This window comes from Anolis sagrei, chromosome 2 (assembly GCF_037176765.1).
Source record: "Anolis sagrei isolate rAnoSag1 chromosome 2, rAnoSag1.mat, whole genome shotgun sequence".
In the NCBI taxonomy this organism is placed as follows: Eukaryota; Metazoa; Chordata; class Lepidosauria; order Squamata; family Dactyloidae; genus Anolis; species Anolis sagrei.
This window is the reverse complement of record NC_090022.1, coordinates 231,016,647-231,034,181: the sequence shown is the minus strand read 5'-3', so window position 1 is coordinate 231,034,181 and position 17,535 is coordinate 231,016,647. Positions and strand designations below refer to the sequence as shown.

Genomic DNA, 17,535 nt, shown 5'->3' with positions numbered 1-17,535 from the left:
GAAGTTGAAGACCTTGCTTCTGATCCAGGCTTTTGAGTATTCACTGTCTTTAACAAAAGGTCTTTTAATCCAGGGTGTGCACTGCATTCTTGTAATTATTATATTTTTACTGCCTTTTACAAAAATGCTTTAATAAGATTATTCTGACTTAATGATTGTTTTAATGTTTATATTACCTGTGGTTACACTGTGTTTTGTTTTAACTCATATCACAAGCTGCATGATTCACATTCTGAAAGAAAACTTTTATTAAAGTAACCTATCACTGTGCCCCTTCAAAATATGCTACCACCCTTAGTTAATCTCAAAGAAGCTACAAGATACCTTTGCATACAGAAGCAATCTAATAGGGCTGTGCCTATACATCCTAAACTTTGGCAACGTGAAATCTTCATTAAATGATCTGAAGCCTGATCAGACCATTTAGGCCTCAACAGGCCCACAGAAGGCAGACAAGATGTTTTAAATAGCCCCTATGCCATTCTTTCACAGAGGTTTCAGAAAAGGCTAGCACAGGATCCAGCAGCTCTCACAGAAATTTACTGATCACAGACTCCACCAAGAGAATCTCTGAAGTGTCTTATTGTTCAAACTGTTTGTCAGGGTGGACCATATTCTATAGACTATGGTGAGGAGCAGACAGAGCCTCAATTTGAAATAGCAGCAACAATTCCCACTTTCTTTCCTACATTTGGACAACATGTCAATAGTGGAAACTATGATCCAGAGAACCTGATACACATTGTATCTATTCCACATCACCTTCAAAATGGGCTTAAATTCAAAACTTACTTTCTTTGAAACAGATGATGTTTCATTTTTCATTGTTCTTAAAAATTCAGGCATATTATTTTCAATATCGGCACGTGTCCCCTTTTTATTCAACATTGCAGCCAGAAATGAAATAACCTAAGGAAGAAAAACACAGCATGAAGTATTCAGAAAAGATGCAGTGATACCCAGATAACATTTAGAACAAGACTTGATCTGGGAAGTCTGAATTCATACTAGAACACATACTAGTAAAAATCATCTTCTCAGAATTTTCATAATTATTCTACCCCCAGATTCCAGGAACAAACTTTCACCAGAATTTTTAAAGCTATGGCTGCAACTACATATAAAGGGAAGAGTGGAGGGGCCGCCTTCACGTTGTTGTTCTGCAGTCAACGGGGACATGGTACCCAGATGAAACCCCTCGCGAGGTCTGTAACACAGGCCTGGGCCGGCTTCTATGGCCTTCCCTTTAGGTATTTTGGACTTAGGCTCCCACAATTCCTTACAGTCAGTAGACTGTTGGAGTTGTGGGAGTTGGAGCCCAAAACACCTAGAAGGCCAAGGTTGGCCCATGCCTTATCTAGAGGGAAAAAGGCACAGGAGACACTAAAAGAAACTGGGAAAGAAGGGGAAGAAACAATGATTTCAATAAAAAATCAAAATGTGTCTATAATACAGTAATTACATTGTGTTAAGTGTCTCCTTATTGATATGTGATGTTTTTATACATTTGAGGCATTGAATTTTGCCATTATGTTGTGAACTGCTTTTAGACCCACCCCCCCCCCCCCCGGGGTCAGAAAAACAGTACATAAATGCAAAAACTAAATAATAATAATAATAAATAAAAGGACACATATAACACACAACTATGTAAGAGGTGATGCAGTATGGCTGCTAAATGCTCTGAACATGCCTTGATGTATAAAACATTCATGGCCACAGACTGTCTCCTACCCCTACTCCTTCAAAGAGGAAAACATTGCTCTCTTAAATATGTGGAAGAAATAGAAACTTTGGTCATCAGAACCAGAAATGTAGGTAAATCCCATCTACATGGTAGTAAAGATAAAGGGGAACATACAAGATACTTTTGATGCAATATCCCATCTGCCCAAATATTTATGATGCCCCTTCCTTGTAGGATGAGGGACATGTGTAGGGATACCAATATGTTTGTTTATAAAGCTATTGTCCTTCCAACTGTTGTAAGCCCGCAAAACATGGACCCTCTACAAATGTCCTCTCAATTTCTGGAAAGATTCCATCAGTGAGATCTGCAAATCTTTTGGGAAGACAGCCGGACAAACATCAGCATTCTGGAAGAAGCAAAGACTGCCAGCACTGAAGTGATGATCCTCCACCATCAACTTCACTGGACCAGCCACTTTGTCTGAATGTCCGATCTCCCAAAGCAGCTACTTCATTTTCAAATCAAGAATAGAAAATGGAATGTTGGTGGACAACAAAGACACTTAAAGATGGGCTTAAAGCAAACCTTTAAAAATGTAGAATAAACACAGATAACTGGGAAGCCCTGGTTCTCAAGTGTTCTAACTGGAGTTCAGCAGTTACCAACAGTGCTATGAATTTTGAAGAGGCACGACTAGAGGGCAAATTGAAAAAGTGTGCCAAGAGGAATGAACATCAGTTAAATCCTTATTGTGTTCGCCTTCCACCTTGAAATCTATGTCCTCAATGTGAAGGACTGTGCAGATAGAATATGTCTTCAAAGTCACTTAAGTTTAAAGACTCTACTTTTGGAAAACAATCATACTTGGACCTGAGTGATCACCTATGATGGTGATGTAGGATGAGAGCCAGGGCATATTGGACAGGACAGACAACCACTGGAGGCAGAATTTCAATGCAATTTGCTACATGGAATGGGTAAACATTGTCCTAATAACAACATAATTTCCAACTGTAGACAGAATAAAAACATAATTTCCAACTGTAGACAGAATAAGAAAGATCTCTGACAAGCAACGGTTTAGGGATTACAAATCTTGTGTGGAGTTGGGAAGATCCTTATTTAAGTACAAGTTTTGGTGTGCTCCAATTGTTTTAGAATAAAGTCAATATTAAGTGAATCAAGTTCACAATATAGCTGTGCCTTGACCTATTCGACTGGATAATCAGGCCTCAATTAAATGGGTATTTTTAATTAATTGTCACATTGACTATTTACACACTCTTTTCAAGTTTAACATGAAATTCAAACTGTTCTGAAAAGAACATGCTTATAATAGGAATCCAGGTCTTCTCATCATGAGTTACAACAAAAGACTGCAAACTGTTCAATGAAAATTGGAGGAAGTGAGTAGAAGTTATGGAATGGAATTGCAGAGTAAAGTCAGTCTGAATTACTGCTCAAACTATAGATAAATCTTTTGATTTCTCACAGAGAGCATTTTTACAAGGTATCTTTCCTCACTTACAGTCATTTTGCAATATGTGCTATACACCAATGTCTGGGAAAGAGTGTAGTAGTATTTCTCAAAAGGCAAGACAAAAAAAAAAACTAGTGGAAACCAGCCTTGTAACTAAAAGGACACAGAGAAGGGCTATTATTTCCTTGGATATATTCCCCATTTGCTGTTACTCTATTTAAGAAAGACCATAGGGTTTCTAATGGTTGTTTTAAAGATTCTTGCAGCTGTCACACAAAGAAAGTAACTTTTCCCAGCTTGGCTCCAATCTCACCAATTGCCTGCCTCCAGAGTTTAGGAAATATTGTGTCATGAATAGCAAAAGTCAACGTTTTTGCAATTTTCTCAATATTACTAAGAGCTGAAATGGATGGATAGATGGATAGATAGAAAGAAAGGAAGACAGATATCTGATATGTCTGAATATTTAAAGTGTGTAGACTTTACCACAGGGAAGAAGAAAATAGAAACACTATGTAGCTGTTTGTTCAGTTTAATTAATATTTATATTAGTCATTAATGTTCTTATCAAGTCCCCCACACAACAAATCTAAGTTGTTGTTTTTTAACTAAGTCAGATTACTGTTCTAAAACTGTATGAATTTTTTATTTTTTAAATGAGAAGACTCGGGATATTTAAAGACTGACTGTTTTGAATCAACTGCTCTCCTGTTTCTCCCATTTGCTAACTACACAAAATCTTAATTTTAAATGCAATCCAGAGTCATTTATGGCATTAATAAAGCATTAATGAAACATTTTCCAAAACAACTTAATGACAGAGGAAGTGCAGACAAAATGCCCTTAAAACATTGAGTGCTACACTAATTTCTACATACTTTTTTAGACAAATCAGTTTTCCAAAATTTTTGTACTGTCAAAATGAAAATATAGCTTGCATCAATTTAGGGAAGAAAATAGGAAATAATAGAAACAAAATATGCTAGAGACACCTTTTCCACATGATCATTTTTGGTTTCCAAGGTGGACACAAACTATGGTTGCTATTTTAGGTCACACAACAATCTGCTTTGCCTCAGGGAAGAAAATAGAGAATCATACCCTGAAAGGTGAAGGCGAAAGCTTGTAAGGGAGCTCCAAATCTTATTTCATCATTATGATGGAACTACCCATGGGTTCCCTTATTAATTGTCAAGAAGAATGAATAAAACACAGTGAACTGGAAGTTTAATAAATATGAGGCCCTAACATTCAAAGGATGTCTAAATCACTAGGACACGATCCACTGGATAGACTAAGAATATGTGAGGACAGGGTGAAAATGTCCTGCCAGGAGAAAAAAGCTATGCCAGCAAAACAAGACATTTTAACTTTGCACACTAGCAGAAAGTGGGTTGATGTGTATAGCTGGCAGCATTTCTATGTACAGTGCCTGTACTCAGGCCAACAAATAGCGCCTTCCAGATTGGGCCAAGAGAATGATGAAGGATTTACAAACTTCTTTGTTCACTGGAGAGGTGACATCTCTAGCACAGCTTGGAACTAGTATAACTAACTAGGGGACCAATTTTTGTAAGTAATATAGAAAAGAAATGACAAAACATGTAGAATAGCGTCAGGACATACACCTGCTTTTCTGGTCAGAACAGACTGACAAGCCTTCAAAACTGCCTGAGCATCTATTAATAAATATGCCTCTTCTCTTTGCATTTCACTGTAAATGGTTGAACAAATTACTTTTCTTCAGCATATAATTAAACCAATTATTTCCTGTGATAAAAAAATCATTACATTTTAAGTATTTCCTTTCAAGAGGAGGGGAACTATACCTGTACTGTTTTCCCAAGTCCCATGTCATCTCCAAGAATACATCCACATTTGCGAACATAGTGACCATGTAAAAACTGGGCCCCTTCCCTTTGATAATCACGTAGGTATCGATTAATTGTATAAGGGATCTGATGTCCATCCTTGGACAATTGAAAGGCAACTGCAGGGGATGGAAGCCTTCTGTCAGGAAAGTAAGGCTTCTCCAAATCTTCATCATCAAATATGAAGTACTTTTTTGTATCTTTGCTGGTTTTGATCTTCTCTAGTTTTGTTACAAGTACTTTCTTTTCTTGAGAAGCCTCAAAAGAAACAATTGCAAAAAGCTTCCCATTTTTGTCTGTTTTCAAAGCCGTTATTGTGGCACCACAAAGCTTTCCATTTTCAGATAATGGGACGAGGCACTTATCTCCAACATGCCACTGATCTGTAAAGAAGACATACAAAGAAAACAAGAATTTGGACACTCAAAATCAATGTAATGAAATTCATTTACCTTTGTTCATCATGGGGAAAATGTTGCACAAGGATTGCAACCAATGTTGCATTCTTAAAATATACTTCCATTACTTATTCTAAAGACAATGCAAGATAAAAAATAATAAATAACTAGTGAGCATTGTCTGTTTGACAAGAGTCTCTTTCCCAAACTTCTTCCTACATGGGAAATGAAATATATAAAACAGTCATTCAATAGATATAATTTTAATAGTAATACAAAAGCATTGGGATAACCATGAAACTCTGTAGTTTAATTTCTCTTGTGGTTGCTTTAAAGAGTTATGTGTAGACATAAACCGATATATTTAAATCTAAAAATTTAAATGAAAATCATACTAATAAGTAACACTAGAGTAGAAAGCTGTGTTTCCCAGAATTAAGTGTATTTCCTCGTGATGGTGAACACATAGACCTCCAAATCCTAACTTTCATAATTCCTGGTTACTTTGACCATAACTGATGGGGCAGTACTTCAGTCATGTCTCGGGGCGATCCACACAGCCATATAACCCAGAATATCAAGGCAGAAAATGCCACAATATCTGCTTTGAATTGGGTTATCAGAATCCACACTGCCATATATTCTAGTTAAAAACCGATAATGTGGGATTTTATTCAGCTGTGTGGAAGGGGCCTCAATGGCCCAACTTCGCTTGCACCAACCATTCCATTGGTGTTTTCCTCATACAAAATTGACATATCTGGAAAGAAGAACCTGTTGTACCTGTGAAGACTCTCTAAATGAGCCAGACCTCTGGATTTCCCACATTCTGACTTGCATGGAGAACATCCACAGATGTGGCTGGCTCTCCTTTTCAGAACCACCATTCTCAGATGAGAAAAACAGAAGGAAGAAAGCTTCCCTTTTGTGTGTTGAGTCAGACACTTTGGTAAACCCTGGCATTATTTTAGCCCTGGCATTCCTCCAAGAGCCCACATGGACTGCCAAAATTGCTTTTACAAATGAGAAACAATAAAGGTGGATGAACACTTGGAAGTTCACTCATGTTCGTAAAAAAATAAAGGAGGGGGTTGTTTAAAAAATGGAAAGAAGATTCCAAGAGAAGCGATTTACTCTTCCTCACCCAACAAGGGTGATCCAGGAAAGAATTAAAAGTGGAAAGGTAGTGTTTTGTTGGGGATAAAAGTAGTATAAAGCCTCACAGGATACTTGAAAGCATTTACACTCATAACAAGTTGGTGTTACACAAGAGGGATAGGAGGAAGTTCTTACATGTGGTAGAGGTGGGATCAATGTTCTTACTAAAGATTGACATTGCAGAGAATCAAATGCCCTAGATTTGGTTAAATAAAACTATCTTGACATGATTAAACAAATCAAAAGCTTGAATTTTTTAGACTCAAAATATATAATGTTAGCCATGATGTGTAAAACCTATACAGCTCAGATCCAGGTTTCTGAAGGACCATACAGTATATGAATATGTGCATGTTTTCCTATTTTCGGAGGAGGCCCTTCACTCTAACTACCCTGACAGATGCATCTGATGTAAATAACTCACCTGTCCGATGATCACACATTCCTATTCAAGCATGTAAGTATGGATGCCCAACACCTTTAAACCTGGAAAGGGCAAGGATAGAAAAACAGCTATATTTGCAACATGTTAGACAAGTATCATTAACTGAATAAAGCAATAAATATAGAAGTGCTTTTGCTGTGACGATGATTACATAGGAAATCCTGGAACTAGTTTGAGTCCTGGATGGTGATTACATAAATCACAGAACACTGATGCACATTAAGGGTTTTCTTTCATGCACTTTTGTGAGAGTTTCTTGCCCAGCCACCACAGTTAAAAGCTAACTTCAATCTCCATTAAATGGTCCATGTAGATGAGACCTAGCTAGTAGTGAGTAGATTACATATAAATTAAAGTGAGGGAGGGGGGAAACTATCCCTTTTAAAATGTGATTTATTTAGATATTTTGAAGCCATCTTGTAAACTAAGTTCATCAAAAGAATAAAATAATTATAATAGAACTTAGTATTTAAAATATAAAAATGAAGAAAATATTAAAACCAGCATAAAAATATTCAAAAGTTGCAGAAATAAGACATCAATAAAACATTTTTTGCCTACCTTAGAAACATCAATTGCCTCTACTGAAAAATATGGTGATGCATTTTAAATTTTGCCCTGTTTTTAAAAAGATGTTATGGCAAGGAATATAATGCATATCTAATGCAGTGCTACTCAAAGGGGTGGTTTCTGGATCAGTGCTAGTCCCTAAGTCTTTGGCTGCCAGTTCCTAGAAAGTTTCCAGCGAAAAAAGAAGGAACTGCACCAAATAGCTATAGGTTTTGTTCAGGTTCAACAGGACAATGGGGGAAAATAATTTTCATTAGGCAGAATGTAAAGCATTGCTCTAATGTATACTATGCCCATTTTTTTAAAAAAAAAATTACAAAACAAACCGTACAAAATAGTGTTTTATAATGCAGGAAGGGGTTTTTTGTTTGTTTGTTTTGTTTTTGCATTCTTCCCCCGAAGTCTACTTTTTAGATCAGCATCCTGCTTCCTATAATAAGCAGTGGCCTACAAGAGTCAAAACTGAGGCTGGATCTACACTGCCATATAATGCAGTCTAAATGTGCATTATATGGCAATGTTGATCCGTTCTTAGGCCAAAAAAGTGCTGCAGGATTTGGAAAGCTGCCATCCAAATCATATCAGGATGGCTATGCAAACCCCACTCTTGGCTAAAAGGAAGGCCATAAACAGACATGAAAAAAAGCCTTTCTCTTTGTTGGTAATAGATGGCATCCAAAGCTATACTGGGTCTGAACACAGAGGCAACAGAAAACTATAACAAATCCCCTCATCGTTTTATCCCATTTTTTAAAGCTTCTTTTCAATTCAATACCACTTATCTTGTGGGGAGGAATTCTAATAACTCACTATTTATTAAGAAATACAGCATGATACATGAAACCATGGATAAGATGATGTCCAAATCTGTCACTCCTTCCCATCCGTTACTAAGGAGGCTATTCAGTCCTTGAACCAGTGCTGTGTCAGACTGGATGAGGGCTAACAAATTGAAATTGAATCCAGACACGACAGAGGTTCTCCTAGTCAGTCGAAAGGCCAAACAGGACATAGGGTTACAGCCTGTGTTGCATGGGGTTACACTCCCTCTGAAGACACAGGTTCGCAGCTTGGGAGTGATCCTGGATCAGCTGAGCCTGGAACCCCAAGTTTCGGCGGTGGCCGGGAGAGCTTTTGCACAGTTAAAGCTTGTGCACCAGCTGCACCCATACCTTGGCAAGTCTGATCTGGCAACAGTGGTCCACGCTCTTGTTACATCCCGAATAGATTACTGCAACGCACTCTACGTGGGGCTGCTTTTGAAGACTGTTCGGAAACTTCAGCTAGTCCAACAGGCGACAGCCAGATTACTAACTGGAGCGACATACAGGGAGAACACCACCCCCTTGTTGTGTCAGCTCCACTCGCTGCCGATCCACTTCCCAACTCAATTCAAAGTGTTGGTTTTGACCTATACAGCTCTATACAGTTCTGGCCCAGCTTACTTGTCTGGATGCATCTCTCTCTATGTCCCGCCTTGAAGTTTATCTGGGGAGACCCTGCTCTCGCTCCCCCCCCAGCATCGCAAATACATCTTGCGGGAACAAGAGACAGGGCCTTCTCGGCTGTATCCCCTCGCCTGTGGAACTCGCTTCCCAACAAGGTAAGATCGGCTTCATCCCTCCTGTCTTTTAGGAAGAAATTGAAGTCATGGTTTTGGGACCAGACTTTTGGACAGCAGGCATAAATAGTGCTTTGGATATGGAATTTGACTGGAATGGTGATACAGTGGTTAATACTGTTTTATTGTTTCAATTAATGTTCTATTTATTGTTTTAATTGTTGTTGTATTGCTTTGTTATATTTAATGGCACCAAATTGTGCCAAATGTAAGCCACCCTGAGTCCCCCTTCGGGGGTTGAATAACTAAATAAATAAGAAATCCTATTGGACTTCTGGCCAAAGAAGACCATAAAATCTCACTCTGAGTGGACATGTTTTCTTGGAAGTAAATCAAAGCAGTCACAGATACTGGTCCACCACTGAATATGGTGGCTGTACAGTTAACTGGAACTCTCAATCAACTGACAAGAACTGGGTTGCTTTGAGTTTTCCAGGCTGTATGGCCATGTTCCAGAAGCATTCTTTCCTGACGTTCTGCTTGCATTTATGGCAGGCATCCTCAGAGGTTGTGAGGTCTGTTGGAAATTGGGCAAGTGGGATTTATATATCTTTGGAATAATGTACAGAGTGGGAGAAAAAACCCTTGCCTGTTTGAGGCAAGTGTCACAACAACCCAGTGATTCCAGCCAAGACAGCCTTAGACAACAAACTGGCCAAGATTGCATAGTGGATTCACAAAACTGTTTTTATAAGACAATAGGATTGTGAAATTAAAATTAAATTTGTCTTGCAATTGTTAACTGTATTCCAATATTGATATCAAGTCAATATAGTATTTCTGGTATGGGGTATAGCATTAGTTGGATCTAATTTTGAAAAATGTGGCTTGTTGAGGAAACAAGGATTGGTGATAAAGCTTCAGGGGAAACACCTTTTTCCCCATAATAATAACTCTTTCAGGAGTGAAGTTCCCTCCCAAGGGGTAGATTTCACTCACTTCCTGTTGTCTCACCTCTGTTCTTCAGTAGGAGTTGTTCGAAAGTTGGATGTTTGTAACTCAGGGACTGCCTGTATGTGGGAATTACTTTCTAAAATATTTCCAACCAGTGGTTGATCGAACCCACGGATGCAGAACCTACGGAGGATGGACTGCGGACCTTTGGTATCCATTTGGATTTCGTTCCAGGACTCCTTGAGGATACCACAATCTGTGGATGCTCATATCCCATTATATATACCAGGCTTGGGCCAATTCGGGCCCTCCCTCTAGAGGTTTGGGACTTCAACTCCCATCATTCCTAACAGCCTCAGGCCCCTTCCTTTTCCCCCTCAGCCGCTTAGGAATGATGGGAGTTGAAGTCCCAAACACCTGGAGGGAGGGCCCAAATTGGCCCATGCCTGTGTTAGAGCCAAACTTGACTCCCTGGCATGTAATTAAACTGTGTCTATTTGAAATTAAGGAAAAGAAGGCAAAAATTAAAGAGTAAACACCACAGATGAACTGAGGCGATGACTGCTAATGAAGCGCCTTTCCCTATATAGCAGAATCTCTTGCATGTTAACCCAGGGAGCATCTACACTGTAGAATTAATGCAGTTTGACACCACTTAAACTGCCATGGCTCAGGGATTTGCAGTTTGCACTCTTTAGAAAAAACTAAAAGTCAGACAAACCCCAGAATTCCCCAGTATTGAGCCATGGCAGTTAAAAGTGGTGCCAAAGTGGTGCAGATACACCCATAAGGGAAAACCCAGGGATGGAAAGGCCTGTGAGCGAGGCTTAAACTGGAGATCAAACAGATCAAAGGCAGGAAAAGGAAAGGGAGAAGACCCCTCTGCTGCCTGGCTCCCGCGCAAACCCGCGCACGCGCAGACCCACCCCGCGCGCGAGCCCACGGCCGCCGCTTCCGAACCTTCCGGGATTTTAGCCCCAGCCCCGCTTGCCTTCAGTCAGCTGTCGGCGAATTCTCGCGAGAGCTGTGATCTCCACGGGAATCCAGAGCTGCTTTCGCCACATAGACTCTTACGGAGCGTTAGAGGATGGGCGCCATTTTTGTTCTCTCTCACACCTTCCAAGAGAGAAATGCGCGGAAACGTCAGTTGAAAATACTAGCGTTTCCCCGTACGTTGGGGCCAGGAAACCGCCTGTATCCTTTTCCAGCCGTCTCCACAAAAATAACGACAGCGATACGTTCCTATTCTTGGTTCTTAGCCTTGTGATTCTTAACTTCCATTCGCTCTATAGACATGAAACGTGATATCGCGAGAACGTGATCAAATCCCGCGATACAGTAACTGGATTCTCTGTTCTAATTTATGTTGATTGCTTGAGTTAATGCCAGGCCTGGGCCAGCTTGGGCCCTTTGAGTGTTTTCATAGAATCACAGAGTGAGGGGCAACATTGTAATAAAGCATAAACATTTCATAGAATCAAAGAGTTGGAAGAGACCTCATGGGCCATCCAGTCCAACCCCCTGCCAAGAAACAGGAAAATTGCATTCAAAGCACCCCCGACAGATGGCCATCCAGCCTCTGTTGGAAAGCTTCCAAAGAAGGAGCCTCCACCACACTCTGGGGCAGAGAGTTCCACTGCTGGACAGCTCTCACAGGAACTTCTTCCTCATATTCAGATGGAATTCTCCTTTCTTGTAGTTTGAAGCAATTGTTCCACATCCTAGTCTCCAGGGCAGCAGAAAACAAGCTTGCTCCCTCCTCCCTATGATTTCCTCTCACGTATTTATACATGGCTATCATGTCTCCTCTCAGCCTTCTCTTCTTCAGGCTAAACATGCCCAGCTCTTTAAGCTGTTCCTCATAGGGCTTGTTCTCCAGACCCTTGATCATTTCAGTCACCCTCCTCTGGACACATTCCAGCTGAGAGTCAACATCTTCCTTCAATTGCAATGCCCAGAATTAGACACAATATTCCTGGTGTTGTCTAACCAAGGCAGAATAGAGGGCTAGCATGACTTCCCTGGGTCTAGACACTATACTATTGATGCAGGCCAAAATCCCATTGGGTTTTTTTGCTGCCGCATCACATTTTGGACTTCAACTCCCACAATTCCTAACAGCCACAGGCCCCTTCCTTTTCCCTCTCGGACACTTAAAAGGAAAGGGCCTGAGGCTGCTAGGAATGGTGGGAGTTGAAGTCCAAAACACCTGGAAGGCCCAAATTTGCCCATGCTTGGTTAATACTTGTCATTTCTCTATGACAAGTAGGCTTGTCATAGAGAAATTCAACTGTTTTAGTCAAATTTATCCGTTTGCTTAGAATATACCTACACTGTAGAATTAATGCAGTTTGATACTACTTTAACTTCCATGGCTCAGTGCTGGGGAATTCTGGAGAATTGTGGTTCTGTCGGCCTTATCTGCCAAAGAGTACAGACTGAGGGTCCTTCCACACAGTCCTATATCAAGGCAGAAATCCCACATTATCTAAGTGTGGACTCAGATAACTCAGTTCAAAGCAGATAATTTGCCTTGATATTCTGGGATATAGGGCTGTGGAAGGGCCCTAAGTACTAGGCTTCCATAGCATTGAGCCAGGCCAGTTAAAGTGGTGTCAAACTGCATTGATTCTGCAGAGTAGATGTACCCATGGCTTCCTCCATCACCTCACTCTCAGCATCCACCTTCTCACTAGAAGACAGTTATTTAAAAGCAATGTTTTTGGATTTGGAAAGAGTAGCCGTTTATGAGAAACGTTGCCTGGGGGACGCACGAATGTATTCACTCAGTAGAAGACAGTCAGCTAAACTGAATGTGGCTTGCTCCATTTCTTGGGGCCCTTCCACGCAGCCCTAAATCCCAAAATATTAAGGAAGAAAATCCTACATTATCTGCTTTGTACTGGGTTATCTGAGTCCACGCTCAGATAATGTGGGATTTTCTTCCTTGATATCCTGGGTTAATAGGGCTGTGTGGAAGGGTTCCCAGGTTATTTGGGATTTTCTACCTTGATATTCTGGGATATAGGGCTGTGTGGAAGGGCCCTCGGTGTTAATGACAAAGAAAAGTCCCCTAATTTCACTTTAATCTGGGAGCAGTCTTGATTTCCAAACAGGGAAATGCATCCATAATTCCCACCAAATCAATGCCTGAAATTATTTTTTAAAAAATCCAAAATGCTAACTTTATTTATTCTTTATTTATTTATTTTGGGCTTTTATATCCCATCCTATCTCAACCTCCAATTTGGAAAGCCTTCACAATCCACTGTGCATCTCCATCCACCACAAAACACACCTCTACATGTTCACTCAGAAATGTCAATGTGAGCAGCATAGCACACACAACCAATTTATACAAGTCTATTTAGGCATGAGAAGGATAAATTTACATGGGTAAGCATGGCAGCAAGTTCTGCAAGCATTCATAATCGATTTCTTTGCCTGTAGTGATAACAGCGACCCACACTAATCAACACACTCATATAAAAAACTGTACATACCAACCATCTCAGATGCAAAAACCCTATTCGCACTAATATAAAGCCACTCACACATAAGGGAGGTCTCTGTGGTTCCCTTCTCACCCTCACACTGACTTCCCACCCTGCATAGTTTCCCTCTCCCCCTTATTGTTCCCCCACATATTCACTCACCTCAGTCTCAACTGAATGAAATGGACAGGATACCAGGAATTTTGACAATGCACTGGAAATTACAAGAGGATACCATATACATCTTACAGAAGGTGATTTTTAATGAATGCCCAGCGTTGTCTGCCTTCTCTGCTATCTTATAGTAATATTCTGCGCATACACAGGCATAAGTCATGCTCAGCACTTCCCCCAGCAAAGAAGGAAGCAAAAAGGTGGAGTGGGTTGCAGGGGAAACAAGTGCAGTGCACTGTCACACTCCACTGAATTTCAAGCTTTGATTAAGATCAGGAAACCAGAAGAGACACAGAGGATGCTGTTCCCGTCACCCATAATAATAGGACACAGGCCTGTAGCGGGGGGGGGGGGGGGGGGTTAGGGGTTCAACCCCCCCCCCCCCAATTTTTCAGGTTAAAAAAAAAACCTGGTTTACTCATGAATTTTAACTGGTTAACCAAATCCCCATGCTAAGTCTATGGGACACAGAAAATTAAGAGTCCCTCCAGAACTGCAAGCACTATCTCAAAGAAATATCGACAATTTATTCACATTGTCATTACTTGCAGCAATAGCCGATGTAGCGAAGCAACCAAGTTTGGGGGGGGGGGGGGTGTTAGATTTGAAGGCCCTCATGAAGGAGACCAGACTTGGTGGGGGTGGTTGAAAGGGGTGGAGCTGCAGGCTACTGAAGGCTGCTCTGCCCCTGCTGTGCTCTTTGCTTCAGCGTGAGCTAAGAAGCAGGTTTTAACCCCCCTCCCCGAAATTTTCAACCCACCCACCCCCCCCCCCCCGAAATTTTCAAAACTCCCCGAAATTTTTTTCTGGCTACAGCCCTGATAGGACACCTTTTTATTTAACAGGAGCAAGACCTGTTGAGTACAATAAGGCCTAACTCAGTTCCAACTAAACGTGCATATAAGGTGGAAGTAATGAAGTTGTTGGAGTGCAGCTCCCATCATGCTGGGAGAGGCAATCCAACCATATTTGGCAATGTTCATCATACCTACCACTGGTATATAAAATTCCAATTACTTGTTAGCTTAAGCATAGGAAGAAAATGACAAGTGCTAATAACATCCAGGTAATTTCCATAGCTATGTTTTCAAATCTTTACCTTTCTGAAGAGGAGACAAACTTGTGTTTATTTTGTAAATTTTTCTGCTGGCTTGCAATCCTTTTCTTCAACACTACATCCTGGTTGAACCGACATAATCTAGCTTTCCATATGCCACATGATGGATGCATCAAGAGTGTCCTGCTGGAGTCCAGTTCCCATTACCCTTCTCCATCAGAGCTAACAAGGAGCAATGCCCCCTTCCAAAAAAAATAAAAATAAATAGGAAGTCTTCACAATTGTCATTCCTGCTGTAGCACATGGATAGCTGTGTTCTGATACATTCAGGAATTATTTACAATATATTCAATCAGGATTCTGGGCAGGAAAATACTCATGCTTGATCTATGAGAATCTACAGAATTCTCAGGTTTTTGCAACTCTTTTGGTGCCCACAGATGTATCTTTTTTAAAAACTTGGCCTCATAAAATTTTAGGATGAGCAGAAAGTAGATTCATCTACCAATGAACAACTAACAGGCATTTGGAACCTTACTAGGTAACGACTAATTATTGTGTTCTTCACAAGAATATTGGACCTGATGCATCTTAGTCTGATTGTAACGTTGTTCATATCCTCCATGGAAAGGGGTGCATTAAACACCTTCAATTGTATGACCTCTCAGTTGTTGCAGGATGAAGAGACTGGCTCCTTAGTAGGGTCTTCTTCTTGCATCCCTCAGATTACTGTTGTTGAAAACTAAGACCCTCAAGAATGTATCCTGAAACTATAGGGGCTCAGCACAGGAATCCATGGTAACCTTTCCCCAATTCCAGGTGACTTGCCAAAAAGTTGCACAAGCGCCGCATACACATCCCAACCCGGAGGACATTCACTTTATTTGATTTGAAATTGATAATCTAAGTCTACACTGCCATATAATCCAGTTCAAAGCAGATAATGTGGATTCTATACAGCTGTGTAAAAGGAGCCCCTTCTACACTTCCATATAAAATCCAGTTTGTCTGATTTGAACTGGATTATATGTCAGTGTAGACTCAGATTATCCATGGCAAAGCAGATAATGTAGATTATCTGCTTTGATAATCAGGATTATATGTCAGTGTAGAAGGGACCTCAGTCTAAGGGGGGAAACCCCTTCACAAATTATGGGCTTAAAAATGTATGTATTAAGATGTTTTAATGTATGTATTAAGATGTATGTATTAAGATGTGTTCAATAATTCAAACACAAAATGGCATTAAATAAATTAATTGTTCACTTAACTGTTAAGAGGTCCTGTGGAGACACTTTGCAAACTGAAAACACACCTGGGGATGGCAGGGATTATAACAGGGAGAGTTAGGTGTTCTAAAATGATGTGGAAAACAGGTTTAACGGGGAACATTTTGAAACACAACTGCTACATCTGTCAGGTATAGTAGGGCTTCTTAAACCTTTTCATTCAGAACCTCTTTTGGTCTGATGAATTTTTATGGGATACCAAGTATATAGTATATGAAATAGGTATAAAAATCAAACATTTACTGATAACAAATCAGTATTTGCAAGGTTTCCTAAAGACACTATTATGAAGTACAGCTAAAGTATCTGCAGGGGACACTGTAAACACTGCACAACAGATTCCCTTAAATGTCTAAAATAACAACTAGGTGACATTAAGGGGGGAAAACAGGACTCCTACATTGAACTGAAGGGACCCTGTCGTGCCCCATGAAGACCCTCACTGTTTACCCCTAGTTGAGCCCTTTTTAGTTAGAGGGCTTAATAGGGCTTAGTATTTTATGTACAGTTTTCGGGGGGGGGGGGGGGTGCGGTCTACACAGTCTCTTTGTATTTGAAGCCTCTGTTGCCCTGCCCCTTTAAGAATCCTCTCAAGGATGGAGCCCCAGACAAGGCACTTCTGGTTCTTGGAAGAATCAGCCTTTTTTGTGACTGGAAGGTGAAGAGAGAGGAAGGTTGGGAAGTCTATAAAATTGTATGTGCGGTCAGAGTTGCATTCAAGTCCAGTCAGACCTGTACTCAAGTTCAGTCGGATCAAGTCCAGTCAGAGTTAAATATTCAGACAATCTTAGAGACAGTTGAACACCATACAAGAAAGAATCAATAAGAAGAAAGAAAGATTCAAGCACACCGGTTCGGCCAGAACTGTGTCAATCTATCAAAGACTTTACCTCTCTTCATAAAGACTTGATAGTGAATCTCAGGAGGAGAGAAAGTCTAAAATTCTTGTCAGTAAATAAACTCTTGTTTGATTCTCCGATCTGATTCCTACACAGCCAGTTCACCTTCCAAGTAGTTAAGATAGCGTGGACGCAGAACAGTGGTCTTTTGACCCAATTGGGGTCAGGAACCACATTTTAAGAAGCAGTGAGCTATAAGAGTCCATTTCCTTGAAACCTAATGTTGCATATTAGTACAGGGGTAGTAAATCCAAACTAACATGTCAAGAAGAAAGCTAGTACCAGTATATCTCATTTTAGTTCTTTTGGAGCACCTAAATTACACCTTTCTTGGTGTGCCATCATCCCTGTTCTCACATTTCAGGTAAGCTAGCAAGCTACAGCATTCTGGTTGCTCAAGATAAGGCTCTGAGCTTCTTGGCTTGCTTCAAAAGTGGATGCTTCCACCCGTTTAGGATTAGCTTGACTGGAAAAGTGAAAAAATGTTACTTCGGT

The 17,535-nt window shown here is 40.4% G+C and overlaps 1 protein-coding gene across 3 annotated transcripts in view; it reads right to left on the bottom strand.

The window, feature by feature from the left end:
- ERCC6L2 (ERCC excision repair 6 like 2) overlaps positions 1-11,277 on the bottom strand; it is a 74,761-nt gene extending 63,484 nt beyond the window's left edge. The window contains exons 1-4 of one of the 3 annotated variants that reach the window (XM_060762064.2): positions 11,054-11,277; positions 7,022-7,083; positions 5,000-5,424; positions 793-909 (exon numbers count right to left, since the gene is read on the bottom strand). In XM_060762064.2, coding sequence (XP_060618047.2) covers positions 793-909; positions 5,000-5,424; positions 7,022-7,040 — 561 coding nt within the window. In that variant the 5' untranslated portion in view covers positions 7,041-7,083; positions 11,054-11,277. Of the gene's footprint in view, positions 1-792; positions 910-4,999; positions 5,425-7,021; positions 7,084-8,784; positions 9,376-11,053 lie in introns of those variants that run through there. The other 2 variants (XM_060762065.2, XM_060762066.2) reach the window with 2 other exon arrangements.
- Positions 11,278-17,535: the final 6,258 nt, after the last annotated feature.